The 19,966-nt window shown below is 41.1% G+C and overlaps 1 protein-coding gene across 1 annotated transcript in view; it reads right to left on the bottom strand.

Moving 5' to 3' along the window:
- The window catches only part of LOC108700535 (transcriptional regulator ATRX-like), a 175,992-nt gene that overhangs the window by 54,498 nt on the left and 101,528 nt on the right, over positions 1-19,966 (bottom strand). Inside the window, 5 exon segments of the mRNA XM_041574678.1 lie at positions 6,101-6,291; positions 6,664-6,821; positions 8,595-8,677; positions 8,680-8,697; positions 8,783-8,924. Of these exon segments, the coding sequence (XP_041430612.1) occupies positions 6,101-6,291; positions 6,664-6,821; positions 8,595-8,677; positions 8,680-8,697; positions 8,783-8,924 (592 nt within the window).

Genomic DNA, 19,966 nt, shown 5'->3' on the forward strand with positions numbered 1-19,966 from the left:
CCAGGAAAATTCCCGGTGGGCCACGGTGTCAGTGGGCCCTTATGCTGCTAAACTTTTGGGCAATTTCATGGCCATTCCCCTTTTCTATGACAACAAAGAGGCTAAATAGATGGAATATTTGATTATAGTATGTAAAGAAAACAGACTAGGAGAATAAAGGTTGATTGAGGAGATGAAGAATAATAGTACTGAGAATGGCCCCTGGTCTACGGTTTTTGGGTGGGCCCTGGTCTAAAGTTTTTGGGTGGGCCCCTGGTGTCCCAGTCCGACATTGGGTACTAACCCCTAAGAAGTTGCACTGCCCTACACATGAATTTATTCCCCTTCTTTGCCTGTTGATCAGAACTCACATTTATTAGGAGCAGGATCCCATTTCTTCCTCTAAGGCTTCCCCAGCAGCTTTCATTTACCAGCAACTTCTAGAATTCTCAGAATGTGGGTTCTCAGGAGGTAGACTATGGAATACTTGGCGGTAATAAATGTAAATTCCAACCACCAGGCAAGAGGATGATAATAAACATTCTTGTATAGTAACTGATTAGGGCTGGGTGAAAAGGAGGGCTAATCACAAGTCAATGAAGGGTAGGGAGGGATGGTATGTGAAATCAGAAATGTCATGATGCAATTTAACATAAAACAATAAAGCCATTTTTATTACTATAGATTTTTTTCTAAAGTCATAAAAAGCTGAAGCATGCCTATTTAGAAATCTCTCCCTTTAAAGAAAATGAAATGGAAAGAAATTGAAACATATGAAAGTGCTATGCCAATCTGGACCTCTCCCCAAAAAAGGAAATAATACAACATTGTTTTCATGGGTGAGGCTACAGATGTTCTAATGCATCTTTCTGCAGATTTCAACCAGTTCTAAGGAAATTATGATACAGTCCATGAGGTAGACTGTTTTGCATTTGTTAAGCAGCAAACTGACAGGTGAGGCATATCAATAAGTAGCTAAATGAAGAAAAGAACTGCAAGCAAAGAACCCGCCATCAAAAAATAAAGACAACAGATTATCAGGTGCACTACAATATGACACAGAACATAAGGTCTAGAAAGCAACATAAGTAAAAAAACAAAAAAATAAATAATAGTAATAAACTGGCATATATTCAGGTATCTTAATGCCACCTGGTACAAAGGGCTCAAACGGGCTTTTCAGGAGGAAGTATGATCTTGTTCATAAGAGAAGAGATATCTGAGACACAGCACCTTCCCAGTTTCTTTTTGGCTGGGCACAAGTTGAAACATTGTGGATTGCTGTCCACTTTGCAGTGACCAAATGAAACATTACACTGGTAATTACAGATCAGTGAATTTACAAACATGGCAGAATTAACATGCCTTGCCTGCATATGTGGTGCAAAATTCAAAATGCACCAACCATGATAAATAATGCAGCACAGAAAAAGGTAATTTAACCTAGAACTAAAATAGACATTTTTCATGTCAGCTGCAATACCATGTATTGCAGGTCCTCATGTCACCAAGCATGAATTCCTAATTATGCATTCTATCCAGCTTCCAAATTGTTGCAAATGGTTTCATTGTGATTTAAAGCCCATATACTCCAGCTGGTAGCGCTAATGTAAAATGTGACATTAGCATTACTGGATAACTGCAAGCAACAGAGCAATGTCCCAAAGCTTGTGCATCTTGGAGAGTCATTAAGAAGACTCAAGCTGTGCATTTTATACCTTCACACAGTCCCAGGAGCAAGTGTTCCGGAGAAGGGAAGCATTTTTTTGTTTTATGACGTGCAGGGTAGTAAAGCATAGATACTGTGGCTTTTTTCAAGTGATTGGAGATGATTGAAAGCATGGATTTTTGAAGAACTCCCTGAGAGGAGGCCCTAAAACCAAAGCCTCAAGGCTTAAATAAGCAAAATAATGCAGAAGTTATTAAAACTGAAATCAAAGGCGAGTGCAATCAAACTCCAGGTTCTATTTTTCGCCTGAGGAAAGGCAAATTATTCTCTGCTAACTAAAACCAGCAATGGGATTGTTCAACTCAATTAGGAAGTGCAGGGGGTGATGCCAGTTACTCAGCCATGTGCCCTGTCACTCAGTCATGTGTCCTGTATGCACCAGTATCCTCTTAGATCCGAGGTTACTCTAGCTTAAAGGGGTTGTTCACCTTTCAGTTAACTTTTAGTATAATGTAGAGTGATATTCTGAGACAATTTGCAATTGGTTTTCATTTTTTATTTGTGGTTTTTGAGTTATTTGGCTTTTTATTCAGCAGCTCTCCAGTTTGCAATTTCCTCAATGTGGTTCCTAGGGTCCAAATTTCCCTAGCAACCATGCATTGATTTGAATAAGAGACCGGAATATGAATAGGGGAGGCCTGAATAGAAAGATGAGTAATAAAATGTAGCAATAACAATACATTTGTAGCCTTACAGGGCATTTGGACCTCCGGACACCTACTGGAGTAAAGGGAAGTGTAGTGCCACAGGGAGAGACAGTGCCTGGCAGACGGGGTCTTGCAGAGGCTGGTGAGCCTAAATCCCTGAAAGAGGAGAGGGGACTGGCAAAGGCTAGTGAGCCTCAATACCGAGAGAGGAAGCCAGCAGTGCTGAGTGAGAAGCCTGAATGCTCTGAAGTTCCAGAGGGTGAGAGTTTCCCTGAATGATGAAGCTGTGAACAACAGTGAAACGCGTTAGGTGAAGGGGAACGCACATCGGTCTAGTACAAGCACCACGAGGAGGTCTGAATCCGGCTGGTAACCACTATCCTCTGGGACTTTGTAGCTACAGAAATTGGACTGAATGCGATTACAGTAAGGGAAAGAAATAGGGTGCGAGGTCAAACAAGGATCGCACAGGAGGATTTAATAGATATGCTTTAACACGAGAGTGGTTTGTAAGTAGGCATTTTACCTAAACGGTGATGGTGTTCCAGATTTAAAACACGTAACCAACTGCCACACTGGAGAACAATCTTTATTCTTTATTTGTACCCGTACAGTGTTTGTTTTCTCTAACCAGATGCATATTAGAAAAAGGGGAGCACTTCCACAATAAGTCAGTTTAAAGCACTTGGTGATACCCCTCATTTTGAGTGAACGTATTACGCTATGTTGGTTCCTAATTTCTGTTGCCACAGGCGCTGATCCCTTTGTATATATTTCCCTGGAAGTATACATATTCTCTTGCAGTTTTACCAGTGCGGGGAACTATATATATATTGTCATTCATTTAAAACACAAATTTTCTGGTGTTACCAACAAAACTGTGTGCATGTTACCCATGGTGGATTTTAATGAATATTATAGGAAGAATACATGATGAATCCTTGCAGACCCTCCAGACTGAGTTGTCAGCTTATTGGCTTTTGTACAGTGCCTTCCCACCAGCCTGCCCAACTTACATATGGTAAAAAATTAGAGACAGGGAACTACAATGTTTAAGGCCAACATGCAGCTTATATTTTCATTAAGCAGATGCTCACAATAAGTAGAAATCATCCCACTTTGTTATAATAGGGACAAATACATTCCTGGCCTTAAATGACTGCAAGTTCTCCTAAGTTGCACTTATATAGATGGTACAGCAAAATGTAGTTCTCATAAATCAACTGTTGTTACCCAAGACTACTGCTTTTTAGGAGCAAACATTTGTAGAAAGCAGATTTCACATGCCTGCAAAACTTATCCTGGATTTCTATAGTCCGGCTGTAATACAAAGCAAGATATTACATACACTGTAAATACCACACTGAAACTGCTGAACAGACAAAATGATTTTGGATAAACTTATGGTCCCAAGAATTCAAAATTGATTTCACTGAATATACACTTCCTAGCAATTTATATTAAATTCACCCTGCACCCATAAGTAGTGAAAAATCACTGTTCTGGGATAGTTTAATTTTTGCCATAATAAATGTTACAGTACACTATGTAAGACTGGCATATTCCTTAGCAAGGACCTTCTGCTTTTCCAATTAAATACTGAAAAAGGATGAGGAAGAAAATAGAGGACTTCCTGAAATAGATCCAAACACAAAATATCAAATTATAAAGTCCCAAATAAAGTGTTATCTCCAGTTATCTCTCAGGTTCTCTTCCATCTCCAAAATACACATTTCCAAAAGATTTTACTGATCACACCTCAAAAAGAAAATATGGAAAAAACAAGAAAAATTATAATTATAGTGTAGCTTGTTAAACATACGCCTCCAGTGTGGTCACATTCACTCTTATCAGTGTTGAAATGCCCAATACAGGACCTCAAAGTGCAAGTGATTTTATCAAACATACTTACATCAAATATAGTGAACAATTTATAGTGAACAATTGTGTTACGAAGAAGGGAGATTTTATAGAGTAAGTCTGATACCCACACCCAAAACATTGCTAGTTTTGGTAGTCAATTATACTCTCAGTCGCATTGAATGTGTTTCACTCATCAAAGCTCTAAAAATCACTTCAGATTTCAGATGCATGGAACATATTTCATTCATCAAATCAAAATCACTTCCAATTTCCTTTGTGGACAATAAAGCATAACGTGCGAAAACATTTTATTATATTTTTTAATAAATTAAAGTATTGCACTCACAAATCACTACTCTAAAATTGCATTTAAAACCAAAGCATTTCCTTGCAGCGTGTGCTGTAGTATCCCAAGCATTACTCAGTCTCTACTGTGAATATCCTTGTTCCGCTTCAGCACTCTGACTAATTTCGCCAATAAGCCAACAGACCTTTGTCTCACATATACATATCCGCATGGACATTTTATCAAATAGATAATGCCAGTGCTGTTACATGTAAAATGTCCATTAAAGGAACAGTAATACCAAAAAATGAGTGTAGTAAAGGAATGACAATACAATGTACCGTTGCCTTGCACTGGTAAAACTAGTGTGTTTGCTTGAGAAAAACAAACTACAGTTTATGTAAACAAGTTGCTGTGTAGCCATGTGTGCAGCCATTCAAATACATAAAACAGACAATTCTTTGGAGTTTTGTTTATCATTGGCTGAGCTTTCAAAGTAGCAACTTCCTTTTAATATATAAAATGCCTTATGGAAACAGTAGTATTTCAGCCTTGACAAAGTTTATTGGATTAAGAAAAATTACGCAATATGCATCACAATAAAATCAGACATGTGCATAAATTTGGGCACCCCAACAGAGATATTACATCAATACTTAGTTGAGCCTCCTTTTGCAAATGTAATTGCCTTTAGACGCCTCCTTTAGTCTTTGATGAGTGTCTGGATCCTGGATGGCAGTATTTTTGACCATTTGTCCATACAAAATCTCTCCAGTTCAGTTAAATTTGATGGCTGCCAAGCATGGACAGCCTGCTTCAAGTAATCCCATAGATTTTCCATGATATTCAAGTCAGGGGACTGTGACGGCCATTCCAGAATATTGTACTTCTCCCGCTGCATAAATGCCTAGGGAAGTGTGAGAAGGAAAAACAGCAGCCTGCCAAAAAGCATTTCTCTCCTAAAGTGCAGGCACAAGTCACATGACTTGGGGCAGCTGGGAAATTGAGAATATGTCTAGCCCCATGTCAGATTTCAAAACTGAATATAAAAAAATTCTGTTTGCTCTTTTGAGAAATGGATTTCAGTGCAGAATTCTGCTGGAGCAGCACTATTAACTGATTCATTTTGAAAAAATTTTTTTTCCCCATGACAGTATACCCCTTTAATTTCTACTAAAATGATAACCTGTCTGTGCTGAAGGGATCAGTTCCCCACCCCTACTTAGGCTCACAAAGTGACCAAAAACCTCCCTCTTCTTGTTCCACCATGAAGTAATGGTCCTTGGGACCTGAAGGGATTCCGCTTTCCAGAGAAATATGTGCACAGCCCACTATGAAAAGCATGAGGGTTTTGCATTACACCATGACCCTAATTGGGGTTGTAATGAGTAACATGGCTTCCTGATGTGGAAGATAAGGTATGTCTGTGTGAAAAAAAAAAAGTGTGTGGTGTGTAGTGCATGTCTCTATATAAGACAAAAGGGGGGGACGACATATTTTCCTTTTTATGTCTGATGTGGGAGCCCTAGTAACAGAAAAATATTAGCTGCCCATCACTTTTTCACAGACAAAATTCATGCACTCCATCAAATTTACTTGGATCCACAAGAGTCTTATGAAAAATCTCTTTCACGTTCTTGCTCTTCACATTCCTCCCTTGGGTGAGGTTTCGGTACAGCTCATAGCCAATTATTAAGATTCCTCCCTCTTGATGCCAATGTTGCATCATGTAAGAGCTTTCCTGAGGACGCTTCACTGTAGCAAGTTCAGCGACCTGGTGGTTGACAATTTATAAGAGAAGGGAACAGGCTATGGCAATCAAAGTAAATGGAATTTAGTCGTTATTTTATATCAATGGTATATTCATGAATGCACTTCATCATTTATCTGGTACCACTTGCTATGGGCACTCTTCCCTTCTTCATCCCCGCCATACTTGATTTATCGGTGGGGTGTTACCAAGATTTGTCAGACTATCACTATTTCAATTTATAAATAAATAAAATACTGTAATAACGAGCATTAACATTTTTAATATAATATAAAATGAAAAAGTTTGAATAATAACATAGCAGAGCAATTCCACCATGCCTGTAGCCAAGAACATAGTAGGGGTAAAAGGGGAATGTCATGCACTGAAGTTGGTAACTGCATAATACTAAAGTGCAAACCTCCAGTTTTCTTCATCGTCCATGCCATCCTGCCACTTTTCAAATTCATTGAGCCAATTCAAAACAGTGTTTAATGGACACACCACAAGTGCAGTGCTAAAATCCAACTTGTCAGACAAAAGAACAGTGTGTAGGAAAGTCACAACCTCTAATGGACAATGAGATTTACATTTTATGTAAAAGCCCATTTACAGAAAGGCATAGCATATTAAAGAGATGTACAGGAGGCATAATGCACAGTAAATTCACATTATTAGCATTGAAAAACATACTGGTGACATATAAATGCCTATTACTAGAATCAGGTTTGTTTATGGGGAACTCTGGCTTCCAAACCACAATTTGATAAAGAGGCCCACATAACACAGAAACCCCTAACATACCCATCACAGTTACCTGTTTCTTCAAAAATTATGAATAAATGCCATTTTCTATGCTGAAATTTAGCTGGTTAACAGTTCTTCTCTTGCTGCATCATTTGAATTCCTTGCGGGGAAGGAGGTACTAAAATACTGATGTTACAAATTGTAACAACTTCTCCACAGCTTACAGTCAGCATGCAGGAACTACATAACCCACCCTGATATTATTTTTTACACTCTATTTCTATCTTATTTGTTGATATCCTTTTGTTACAGATTATACTGGGTATTACTGTTGGCTACAGTGTGCGAATAAGACTTGAAATACATCCATTTGCCTTGCTCATGTCATCACAGTCCCAGGGGGAACAGAGATACGGTGCCCCTATAAGCAAAGCAAGGAACAAAGCTAATTAAGCAGCAATGGTGATAGAGGATAGCACATATTTGCTGTACATTAAGTCCAAAGACTTAGTCCAGCAAAGTTCTCTGGATATGCTGGAATTGCCAGTTGGCGGGAACCTACAGCAGTCTAAAGCAAGATGCAGGGTACAAGCAAGTACCAAACAAAATGAGAACTAACCTGTGGCAGGATGTTATGTCTGTCACATGATCACCCCCTCTGTATTTACAAGGCTGTTACTTGCTCAACACTGTATTACAAGCTAGTATATATTTTTTACGCTTTTCTGGCCCTCGGGTAATTACATCGGAGGCATGGCTTACCTTACAATAAAAGCGTACTTAACAGTTAAAGAAAAGCTACATTCCAACCAAATTAACAATACAGTGGCAAAGGACATATTAAAGGGTCAGATTTCTTTAACTCGTTTTCTAATTCTTGGCTTTAAGTTCCACGTATATTAAGAAAAAAAATAAAAAGCATTTGCTATATGGAAAGTATATCAAGCTAATTGTTATGGCTAGCATTAAATATACCCTTGTGGGGAAAATTATTTTGCTAAAAATACTGGCTTAAACACTAAAATAAACACACAGACTAGACAACAGAAGTTCTGCCAGAAAATGCATACCAAGTGTTAACCAGAGGCTAACCTGGACTGAAAGATTATACAGCACAAAGCTTTGTAGATTCATTCCTATGACATATGTGGGGAAAACAATCTGTGGGAAGAATAAGCTGTGCAGCTGACTTGTGCTTTTAACAGGCATTTGGCTGAAGGTACACAATCAGGCAAAGTTGCAGGTGCAGTTTAAAATAAATAGCTTTTTAGAAGAAAAAGGACATAGTGTTTTGACAATAATTTATTTAGGAATACACATGGGAAATTTGCTCCCAACAAGTATCTAGGAGAAGGAAAGAAAATGAAACAGAAAAATAGAAATATGAAAATAGAAAATGAAATAACTTTAGTTTAATGTTTTGCAGTCACTTTAAAACAAATTACCATTCCATGGATAATCCCTCTGTATAATGAGCTGCTCCTTACTAGAGAAGCTACTGTATATCATAAGCAATAAAGAGACAGAAATGCCAGATGCGAAAAGGTTTCCTTTCTTTTTTTTTGCGATAATGCTATCAAGGCACATATTTACCTTCAAAGTCTTGCCGAGACCCATACAATGAGCCAATATACAGCCAGAACCAGAGTTCTTTTTGGTCTTTTTTACAGACTCCAGTCCCACATGAACTGAACACCTGCACAAAGAAGATTTAAACATGTTAGGGAAGCACAAGCATCAAGTATTCTTTTTTTATTTATCTGTCACTTCTCATTTCTTACCGTCTACCTGATGTGGTTTCAGCTTTGTAACCATGGTACTGTGAACCTGCAACAAAGGCTCTTTTGTTTCTTCATCTTCATCAAACACTAGTTTAGTGGTGACTGGACACTTCACAGTTGATGCATCTCCAATATCAATGACCTGCAACCAGATATTTTAATAATTACTTGAAAGCGCAATGAATTTCTTCAAAATAGTTCAAATGACTATTATTATATAACATTAATTTATATATATATATATATATATATATATATATATATATATATATATATATATATAATAAAGACTCTATAGAGTTAGGTCCATTTGGACAGAGACAGCTTTTTTTTCTAATTTTGGTTCTCTACATTACCACAATGAATTTTAAATGAAACAACTCAGATGCAGTTGAACTGCAACCTTATATGCGGATATATTGGATATAAAACCTGTCTGGTCAAGATGTCAGGGTTTTGATTACCAGGTTCAGGCATGTGGCCAGCAATTTAGTTAGGATTTTGGCATCCATATTTAGCAATGTGATGGGCCTATAGGAACTGCACTGCGTGGGGTCTTTCTCTTATTTGAGGATCTATGTTATGGTTGCCTGATAAAAGGATTGTGGTAGAGAGTTGGTTTTGGAAGCCAACTGAAACAAGTTGAGTAATTTTGGGGCAAAGAACTTCACATGGGTCTTAAACCATCCTGAAGGTAGGCCGTCAGGACCTGGGGATTTTGAGGACATGAAGGAGGCAATAGCACCTTCAATTTCCTCCAGGGTAAAAATTAGCATCCAACTCTAGTCGCTGTTCAGTATCTAGGGCGGGAAGAGCAATTGACTGTCAATCCTCTTAATATCTACTACGGATTTGTTTATCTGGGAGGCATATAATTGGGAATAGTAATCTGCAAATTGCGCGCAGATCTGAAGGGGGTCTGTAATATTGGTGCCATTTGCCGTTGTCACAAGGGGAATTGAGGTGGAGGGGTGTAACTCTTTAGTTAAAAAGGAGATGTATTTAGCATTCTTGTCACCATGTTCATATAGTTGATGGTCCCTATAATTCAGGTCAGTCTCGGACTGGGATGCCAAGAGCCCACCCGAAAACCTCAGGCTGAGGGCCCACTTTCCAAATGATTATATCTCCTCTCCTCGGTCAACCTCTTTATTCTTCTAGTCTCTTCTCTCTACATACTATACTATATTTTTCCATTATTAAGCCTCTTTGTTCCCATAAAGAAATATGGAATGACCATGAAATAGGCCAAATGATTAGAAGCACTGGCACCTGGGCCCACCGGGAGTTTTCCTGGTATCTCAGTGGGCCGGTCCGACACGGATTCAGGTATTTCTTGGTGGAATCCAGAAGTAGTAATTTAAGATCTCTCTGTGTAGTGTATAATTGGTCTTGGGTGTCAGGGGTAGGATGATTGGCGTGAGCTTGCTTTGCCTGATAGGTGTCTGCTTCTGTCTTTTCTATACTGCATCGTGTACGTGCTCTGTGAGCCTTAATCATAGAAATATACACTCCTCTTGTATATTACTTGTATGCATCCCATGTTATGGCTGTGCTGGTTTCAGTCATGTTAATCTGCCAGAAGTTGGTATGGTAGTTAGGAAACTCTGTCTGTAGTTCAGTAAGGTTCACCCACCTACCCCCCAATCTCCACTGCCTCTGTAAGTTGGACCTGTGATCTGTATGGGCGTATGATCTGAGCATGGTCATGGGAGGAATTCTACCTCTATCACGTTGGGTAGGAGGTCAGCCGTTGAGTAAATTAAATTGATTCTGGACATGGCCGATTTAGCTGGGGTAAAACAAGAAAATTGGGTTTCTGTGGGATGTTTCCATCTCCAAGGGCTTCAGACCAACCTTAGATTTTGGAGGGACGCCTCCTATCAGGAGGGTGGCAATCTCCCATGCTGTCCAGTACTGCGCTGAAATAGCCTGCTACAAGAATAGGCCTGGGGTCAGGACTTGCGAGTTTGGCAGATATTTGATGCATTAGATCTAGGCTAAATGGGGGTGGGTTATATACACATACTATAGATATAGGAGTGTGTGCTAAAATACAATGCAGTATCAGGACGTGGCCTTTTGAGTCTGATTGTATAGCTTCAAAAGTAAATGGAAGGGGCGTGGCTGAGATGCCGAACTAGAAAGACGTGCTGCGCAGTAGCTCCGAGACCCTGAACTTATCCGGATCGCTACCTGTTCGATATACCACTCATTTGCAGGTATAAAGCAAACATCCTGCGGGAAGATACACCAGTCTTTCCAGGAGATGAGAAAAGGGGCACAAAAAACGTATAGATGGCTTCACAATGAGGGCCTAGCCAAAATGGAGGCACCTCCCAAAGCACGGAGCCGGCGGAACTAAATCTAAACCAGGCCGCATCGCCTGAAACAGATCTGACACTGCAATCTACGCAGCTCCTTCTGCGATAGCAGAATCCAAAAATACCCTTACCACCACACTGGCAAACACTAGCGCGACCCTCACCTCCAAAATAGAGGAAGTGCGCATCAAAGTCTCTCTCCTGCGACAGGATTTGCAGTCTGTCCGAGACCTTACTACAGAGGTGGAACGCAGACTGGGAGACCTGGAAGATGAGGTGTGACCCCTCACACAGAATATGCAACACCTACAGCGAGAGAATGCAGACATGGCTTCCAGCCTGGATGATTTGGAGAATCGCAACCGCAGATCCAATCTTAGAATAGTGGGCCTGCCGGAGGGTTGCGAAGGTGGAGGACTTTGTGGAAGGATGGCTCAAAGAGATAGTGGGAAACAATACTTTCTCCCAACATTTCGTGTTGGAAAGGGCCCACCGCATACCTGTCAGGAAGTTGCCTCCAGGTGCACCACCGAGGACATTGATTTTGAAGCTGCTCAATTATAGGGACCAAGACGTAGCATTCAGAGCGGGCAGAGAGAAAGGTGACATTCTTTATCAAAACTCCTCAAAAGTATCCTCATACCTGGACTACTCACTTGCGATCCAAAAGAGGAGAGGAACCTTTGTGGAAGCACGCCGCAAACTACGGGACAAAGGGATCAAGTATGCCATGCTTTACCCAGCTAAGATGAGGATTCTAGATGGAGAAAAGGCTCTTTTTTTCGACAACCCGAAAGACATCATTCAGTGGCTAGAACAACGGCTAGAAAAAGTTTTTTTTTGCCTTCCTCTGGATTAACTAGCAGTTAGGCAGATTAAAAAAAAACAAAAAACTAAAAGGTTGAACTTGATGGACGTGTGTCTTTTTCAACCTTACTTACCATGTTACTATGATCTCCTCCTAGAAGGCCAAGCACCTAACTCAAAGGCTTGGACATCCAATCAGGTCGTATAACTTTTGTACTTTCAGCAAGTGCCTAGATACCACTCAGATTTCTGATTCTAGTTATGAACATTTGACAAATTTTAGGGCCTTCTCCTCAGGTGAGGAAATTGACATTCTGAATTATCCACTGAAATGATGCCAACCTTGGAAAGATTTGGGGTGGGCTGGCTTTCCGATGAATATCTATGGCAAATTACATTGGCACTGAGATATAAGTGGGTAGCTACCCAATTACTAGGTTGCCACAAGGAGCCCCCGCGCAGTACCACCACTGCTACAGAGACTTACTTTGCTAATCTCCGAGGGAAGGTTAAGTGTTATGGGAAAGATGTATCCCCGGGTTAAGGGAGGATACCGGGAGGGAGGAAATTTCCTTTTTGGAAATAGGAATTATGTTATTGTAATGTCTTTACTGTTATCTTGTCTTACTAATGCACTAAGGATTGATGATTTTACATATGGTTGTAGGGAGGGAATACATACCCCAGAACCCCTCCCAACTAGCAGGTTAGTAAACCAAATGCGAGATTAGTCATGGCTAACAAACAACTAAGATACAAGTTGTATCGTGGAAACACGGGGCCTGAATAACCACATTAAATGGTCAATAGTCCTGGACTACCTAAAGAAATCAGGAGGGGATTTATGCCTGCTTCAAGAAACACATTACTAACAGGGCAGAGAGTGTTAGCACTAAGAAGGGCCTGGGTGGGCAGCCTATACCATGCAGAATATTCCTCCTACTCCAGGGGAGTGGCAATACATACTAGGAAAGGAATGGGCCTAGGGGTGGCGGATCTTCACACAGACCCAAAGGGTCCATATTTAGCCATAAAATGCCAGCTATTTAGCTACTGTTTTAGAATTGTTAATGTGTATATCCCTCCCCCTTTCTCCACAACGCTACTAGATGAGATTTTGACTCGAATAGCTAATATGGGTTCTGCACCCAACTATGTGGCTAGGAGACTTCAATGCGGTCCCAGACCCTTCTATAGACAGGCTTACGCCCTTGCCTCATGACACCTCGGTATTTCCCAACTGGATTGTGGGAGCTGGATTAATACATGTCTGGAGGTCCAAGCATCCCACTGCTAGACAGTATTCCTGCTACACAATAGCAACATCGGCTCTATCTCATATAGACTTAGCCTTAGTAAACAAGGAGGCTCTCCGTCTCATGCTTTCAGCGGAATACCTACCCCGGCCATGCTCAGACCATGCACCCCTTCAATTAACCCTAGCATTCCCAGGACCTGAGCAAACGCGCCGCTGGCACCTGGCCAAAAAAATTGATACATAACCAGAATATTCAGGCGAGCTTTCAGCCTTTGTTCACAGAATTCTGGAACACAAACATAGATACAGCAAGGGAAACGGTTGTATTGGATACGTGTAACGGGTGGACATGGGGAACTTATGTCTCCCCTATCAAAAGGGAACGGAACAAAACAGAGGCAGGTCTTGACAGGGCCAAATCAGATCTCCAAACAGCAGAGGTAACCTAGGCCAGGAGGACAGCTTATCGCACAGACAGGCCATGGCGCTTGCGCAAAGAAACATCAACCTCTTACTTACAGATAAATATTCTCAATTTGAAATTAACAGACGAGCAGCTTGGTATGACAGGGGAGATAAGAGTGGCAAATTATTGGTGCTGTTAGTTAAAGAGCCGCAAGAAGTGACAGCCGTTCCTAGATTAGTTATGCCCTCAGGAGAAGTGATACAAGACCCACAAGCAATAGCAAATGCCTTTGGGGAGTACTATAAAGAACTCTATCTCTCGGATCTAAACCCAAGGTTACAAGAATACCTAGCCCCTATTCCATTCCCTAAATTAACCTATAGATGCCCCTATAGATGAGGAGATTGCTAACGCTATAGCTAGCTTCCCCAATAAAAAGTACCCTGGCCCTGACGGAATCCCAATTGAATGGTATAAGGCGAATATAAAATCACTAGCACTCGCCTTGCTCTGGAATGCCATCGTAGGCGGTGATAATGGTTATATTAAAGCAAGGTAGACCTGACCAGTTTTGCGACTCCTGCCGCCCTATATTAATGCTCAATGCAGACATAAAGAACTTTACCAAAGTTCTTGCTTCCTGACAAACTGATTTTATGCCAGGGAGGGCAACTGATGTCAACATTAGGCGCCTATATTTGAATATGCAAGCACATCATGACAACAAAGGCACCAGGGTCATAGTCTCCCTTGATACAGCCAAAGCATTTGACACTGTCAAGTGGTCTTACCTTTGGGAGGTGCTGGGCTGCTTTGGCATAGGAGATAGATTTATTAGGTGGGTTAAGGCAATTTATAAAGCTCCTGGAAGCCAGGTCAGAGTAAACTCATATCTCTCACAACCCTTTGAGCTACACAGAGGCCTCTCTCTCTCCCTTTTTGTTTGCACTAGCAATTGAACCTCTGGCTATTCAGATCCGCAATAATAAGGAAATTATAGGCATGAAAATGGGCCAGCTAGAGGAAAAGACATCCCTGTATGCCGATGATATGTTGGTTTATCTGGCTGATCCCGATGCCTCCCTATCCATCCTGCTTCAAGTGATAAACAGATAAGGAACACGGGGCTTAGAGTGAATTGGGAGAAATCCACTATTTTCCCGATTGATGAAATTGCCCCCCAGGACCAAAATCCAACCCAATTGAAATGGACCACTTCCTTTAAGTACCTAGGAGTGATTGTCTCCAGGGATCTCACTAACTATGTGCGAGACAACCTGGAACCGGTTCTCCAGGAGTACCGCAGGAAAACCACCTCATGGGTTAATTTGCCTCTCTCTTTGGTGAGGAGAGCCAACATTGTCAAAATGATTTTTTTTTTGCTGAAATTCTTATATAAACTACATATAACTACTTCCCCGATACTACATATAACCGGTTCTCTAGGAGTACCGCAGGAAACCCACCTCATGGGTTAATTTGCCTCTCTCTTTGGTGAGGAGAGCCAACATTGTCAAAATGATTTTTTGTCGAAATTCTTATCTGAACTACATATATAGTATAACTACTGCCCCGATATATTGCCCCAAAGATGGTTCAAACAAATAGATAAAATAACCAACTCCTTTATTTGGGGGAACAAGGCACCCCGCATTAGTCTAGCCGCTATTCAATCCCCGACCTCCAAAGGAGGTTTAGCTTTGCCCTATTTTTTTCTCTATTACCATGCCTTGCAACTGGTATATGCCCGCTGGTGGCTAGTGCCAGATTTAAATAATCAAGCCTTGATGGTAGAGGCAGCAAGTGCCACCTCAATGGAGGCCCTGGTTAACCACCTGTACAGGGGTGCACATTCCGCCTTCCCGCATACCGCTTCAATGGTTCCAGAAATGAAGATCTATGATACATATATGAAGAAATTATACCCGCGCCCAGAAACATGGTCTCCGGGCACTCCAACACTTTAAACAACTCACTGACTAAGAAGTCTGGGCCTCCCTAGGTATAAAGTATCAGGAACAAATAGTGGAGGGAGGGCAGCTTAAGTCATTCCCGGTTCTCAAGGATGAGCACCAATTACCGTCTAGAATGATTTTCCGATATATACAATTGAATAATCCTTTCCAAACACAGTTTCAGGTTAGACCCCTGAATATAACACAGTGCTCTCTCGAACGATACCTTAGGCAACCTGAACTGCAAAAAGTGGTTTCCTGGATCTATGCTATTCTGTCAAAACCCCATGTCACCCACCTAGAGAGGGTCTGTCTAAAATGGCAGGCAGACATCCCAGAAATGAATGAAGAGGCATGGAACGCGGTCATAGAGCAATCCCTGAGCTTAATATTTCAAATAGGGACAGGGTAGTTCAGATCAAATTCTTTCATAGGCCCTACCTTACCCCCCATAGACTAGCAAAGATCTATCCGGGAACCCCTGATACCTGCTATAAGTGTGGGACAGAAACAGGAACACTATACCATGTCTTCTGGTAATGTGCTCACATGCAAAGATATTGGGGAAAAGTCTTAAGTTTTATTTAGAGCAGATTTGCGCTTCCATATATACTTTCCCCGGAACTATGTCTAATGGGACTTACAGAGCCACTTACTCTCCCCCCATACCAGAGGCAGTTCCATCTGCAAATGCTATATTTTGCCAAAAAGGCCATCCTCCTCACGTGGTAAGACACTAGACCTCCCACTTTGGCCAGGTGGAAGTCACTGGTTAATGATGTCCTGCCCTGCTGTTCCAGGCCATTTGTGGTGGATGGATTGACCTGCCAGAAACAGCAGTACCATGTACATGAGTAAACAGTGTGAGTGATACCTGATTTGCCCTTTATACAGCCGTATGATGTATGCATTTTAGCACAAGTGTATAAGTATGTACAAATGACCCGAAGTGATTGTACTGAAGTAAGACATTACAATTGTTTGTTTTGTTAATTAAAAAACTGGTAAATAAAAACTTTAAAAAAAAAAAAAAAAAAAAAGGAAATGGAATTCCCTTCCGTACTAAAATGGCTATGCCTGAGGAGTATGATGAGTAGGTTTTTTAAGGGACATAATCTTGCTTCCTGTCAGGTGTGTCTCTTGTAAGAGAATTATGTCTGATTTCTGATCTTTGCGAAACTTGAGCACAATGGTGCGCTTAATCCTGTCATTTAAACCTCTGACATTCCAGGATGTCAATCTGATTTTGCTTTCAGTCATGGAGAAAGAAAGTGGGGAGGGGTAATGGATGCCCCCGTACTGTCAATGTCACATACAGTATATTCACATATTAAACTGTGAAAGCAGTATTATGGTCATCTATAACATACAATAGTGAAAGAAAAAAAGAAAAAAATTCACCCAAGAAAAACCTTGTCCCACCCTGTATCATCCTAAACAGGGATACTGCCCTATACTATAAACGTATTGTTAACTTAACTAACTGTGGAAGTAACAACTAAACCTTAATGGCCAAAAGTATCTCTGACCTCACTCCATAACAGCTATCCTCACAGATGCCTTGTGCAGGGTGTTCTTGAACAATAGGAACCTTCGTTTGTTTTATAGTACATCTGCTGTGGTATGCATTGAGTCAGCTGCAGGTGATGGTGGCACCCTTATTTTAAGCCTTTACTGTCTAGCCAATCATTCACTTCTTGTGGGTCAGCAAAGAAACTGTGTTTGCCATCCGATTGTATCCGTAACTTGGCCGGATACAGCATTGCATAAGGTATGTTTGTTGTCTTTCAGATGTTTTTTGCCACCAACAAAGGAGGCTCTTTTTTTCTGTATTCCAGATGAAAAGTCTGGGTAAAGTGAAATTTTTTTCCCTTGGAACTGCACATTGCCTATATTTCTTGCGGCAGTCAGCACTGCGTCCCCGTCCTTATAATTCAGGATCTTAGCAAGGAAGGGGCGCGGAGGGGCTCCTGGGGGGGCTGGCCTGGTTAGGACCCTGTGGGCTCTTTCAACCAAGTGGGGGGAACAATTGGACTCACCCAGGTGCTGTTTTAGCCAGTCCATGAAGAAGGCCTCTGGGTCTCTCCCCTCCACACCTTCTGGTAGGCCAACCACCCTCACATTGTTCCGCCTTTGCCGGTTTTCAAGATGTTGAATGTGGGCCACCGCTTGTTTGACCTGAGTGCGAAGCTGCTGAATCTAATCCCGGAGTGGAGTGCAGGTGTCTTCCAAGTTGCTTATACGGGTTTCGGTTGCAGCAGTACGCTCGCTTATGTTCTGCGTGTCTTGGCGCAGGATGGAGAGTTCCACACGGAGCTCTTCGATCTTATATGTAAAGGTAGACATCAGTGTTGCCTGGCACTCCGCAATTGCAGTTAGAACCTGGTTAATCTGCAGGTCTTGAGGTGCGGTCAGTGGTGGTGATTGCTGGGCGGTGGGGGGCCGTCTCGCATCGGAGCCGTCATCTTGGCCTGCATTTCTTGCGTAGACACCGAGTTTTTGGGCGATGTCTGGTTTGTTCTTCGGTCCGCTTTTGCCTCCCATCGATGCAGGTAAGTTGCCCGTCAGTGTGGCAGCGGAATGACAGCCTTACAGCTCAGATTGAGGATAGTAAGGGTTTATCAGGATAATTCTTTAGTGGAGCTCCGGTCACACGTGTCTGCTCCTTTAGGCTGTCATGCCACGCCCCCTGGGTTCCCTCATTTTTAATGCTCTGCCAGGCCTTTACTGCAGCGACTTTCAGTTGCTGTTTTGTTTGTGGGCCTTTCTGTCCAAAGTTTAGTCTTCAACAAAAGAAATGCATACTCCATTGGGTTTAGATCAGGTGACTGACTTGGCCATTCAAGAATATTCCACTTCTTTGCTTTAATAAACTCCTGGGTTGCTTTAGCTGTATGATTTGGGTCATAGTCCATCTGTGTTATGAAACACCTCCCAATCAATTTGACTGCATTTAGCTGGGTATGAGCAGACAGTATGTCTCTGAACACCTCAGAATTCATTCGGCTGCTTCTGTCCTGTGTTACATCATTGATAAACACTAGTGTCCCAGTGCCACTGGCAGCCATGCACTCCCAAGCCATCACACTGCCTCAGCCATGTTTTATAGATGACATGGTATGCTTTGGATCATGAGCTGTTTCACACCTTCTCCATACTTTTTTCTTGCCATCATTCTGGTAGAGGTTGATCTTGGTTTCATCTGTCAAAAGAATGTTTTTCCAGAACTTTTTTAGATTTTGTTTTAGCCAATCTAGCCTTTCTATTCTTGATGCATAGGAGTGTCTTGCACCTTGCAGTGCACCCTCTGTATTTACTTTCATGCAGTCTTCACTTTATGGTAGACATGGATATCGATACGCCTACCTCCTGGAGAGTGTTGTTCACTTGTTTGGCTGTTGTGAAGGGATTTCTCTTCACCATGGAAATGATTCTGTGATCATCCACCACTGTTATCTTCCATGGACGTCCAGGTCTTTTTGCGCTGCCTTCTTTCTTTCTCAGGATGTACCAAACTCATGTACATTTTGCCTCCCCTAATATTGTAACAATTTCTCTGATGAGTTTTTTTTTGTTTTTGTTTTTTTGCAGCTTAAGGATGGCTTGTTTCACCTGCATGGAGAGCTCATTTTACCACATGTTGTCTGTTCACAGCAAAACCTTCCACATACAAGCACTTCCCCTCCCATTCAAATCAACTCCAGGGCTATTTTCTGCTTCATTGATAATGACATAACGAAGGAATTGCCCACACCTGCCCATGAAATAGCCTTTGAGTCAATTGTCGTTGTGTTAAAAAAGCCTTTAGTTCCTCGCATTTTTATGCAATCTTTTTGTTCAACCCACTGAATTAAAGCTGAAAGACTGCCGTTCAACTGCATCTGAGTTGTTTAATTTAAAAGTCATTGAGGTAATTTAACGAACCAAAATTAGAAAAAAGTTGTCTGTCCAAATATTTATGGACCTAACTGTATATCGTTTTTATTTAACACATTGTACAAATGTCTGACTTTTCCGTCCTTCTTCATAAAGGTCTTAATAAGGTCTGAAACATTGGACACACAAATTATAGTGGGAGCGCTGGTCCATTTTTTGATTAATACTAACTTAATACTAACCAACTTTTTTGTTTTTCACATTAGAGTGTTGGCACTTGAGTGCCTGACTGCTCAGTAAATTCTGATTTGGGAACCAAATTGAGCAGTAAAATGTAACTTCTATTCATAGCTTTATATGTTTTTATTTTTTTGTAACTTAGATTTTATTGGGTTTCACAATAAACTTACATAGTCAACAGCAGAAATGTTATGTCATTAGTTATAGCATTCTGTTCTCTTCCATTCAATAGTTTCCAAATTGTTTTACAGATTGTATTTTGAATCATACAAAAGTAGTAAAATGTCACAACCGTATTGGAAAAGAAATAATAAAAAA

The sequence above is a fragment of the Xenopus laevis genome, chromosome 8S, assembly GCF_017654675.1.
Source record: "Xenopus laevis strain J_2021 chromosome 8S, Xenopus_laevis_v10.1, whole genome shotgun sequence".
In the NCBI taxonomy this organism is placed as follows: domain Eukaryota; kingdom Metazoa; phylum Chordata; class Amphibia; order Anura; family Pipidae; genus Xenopus; species Xenopus laevis.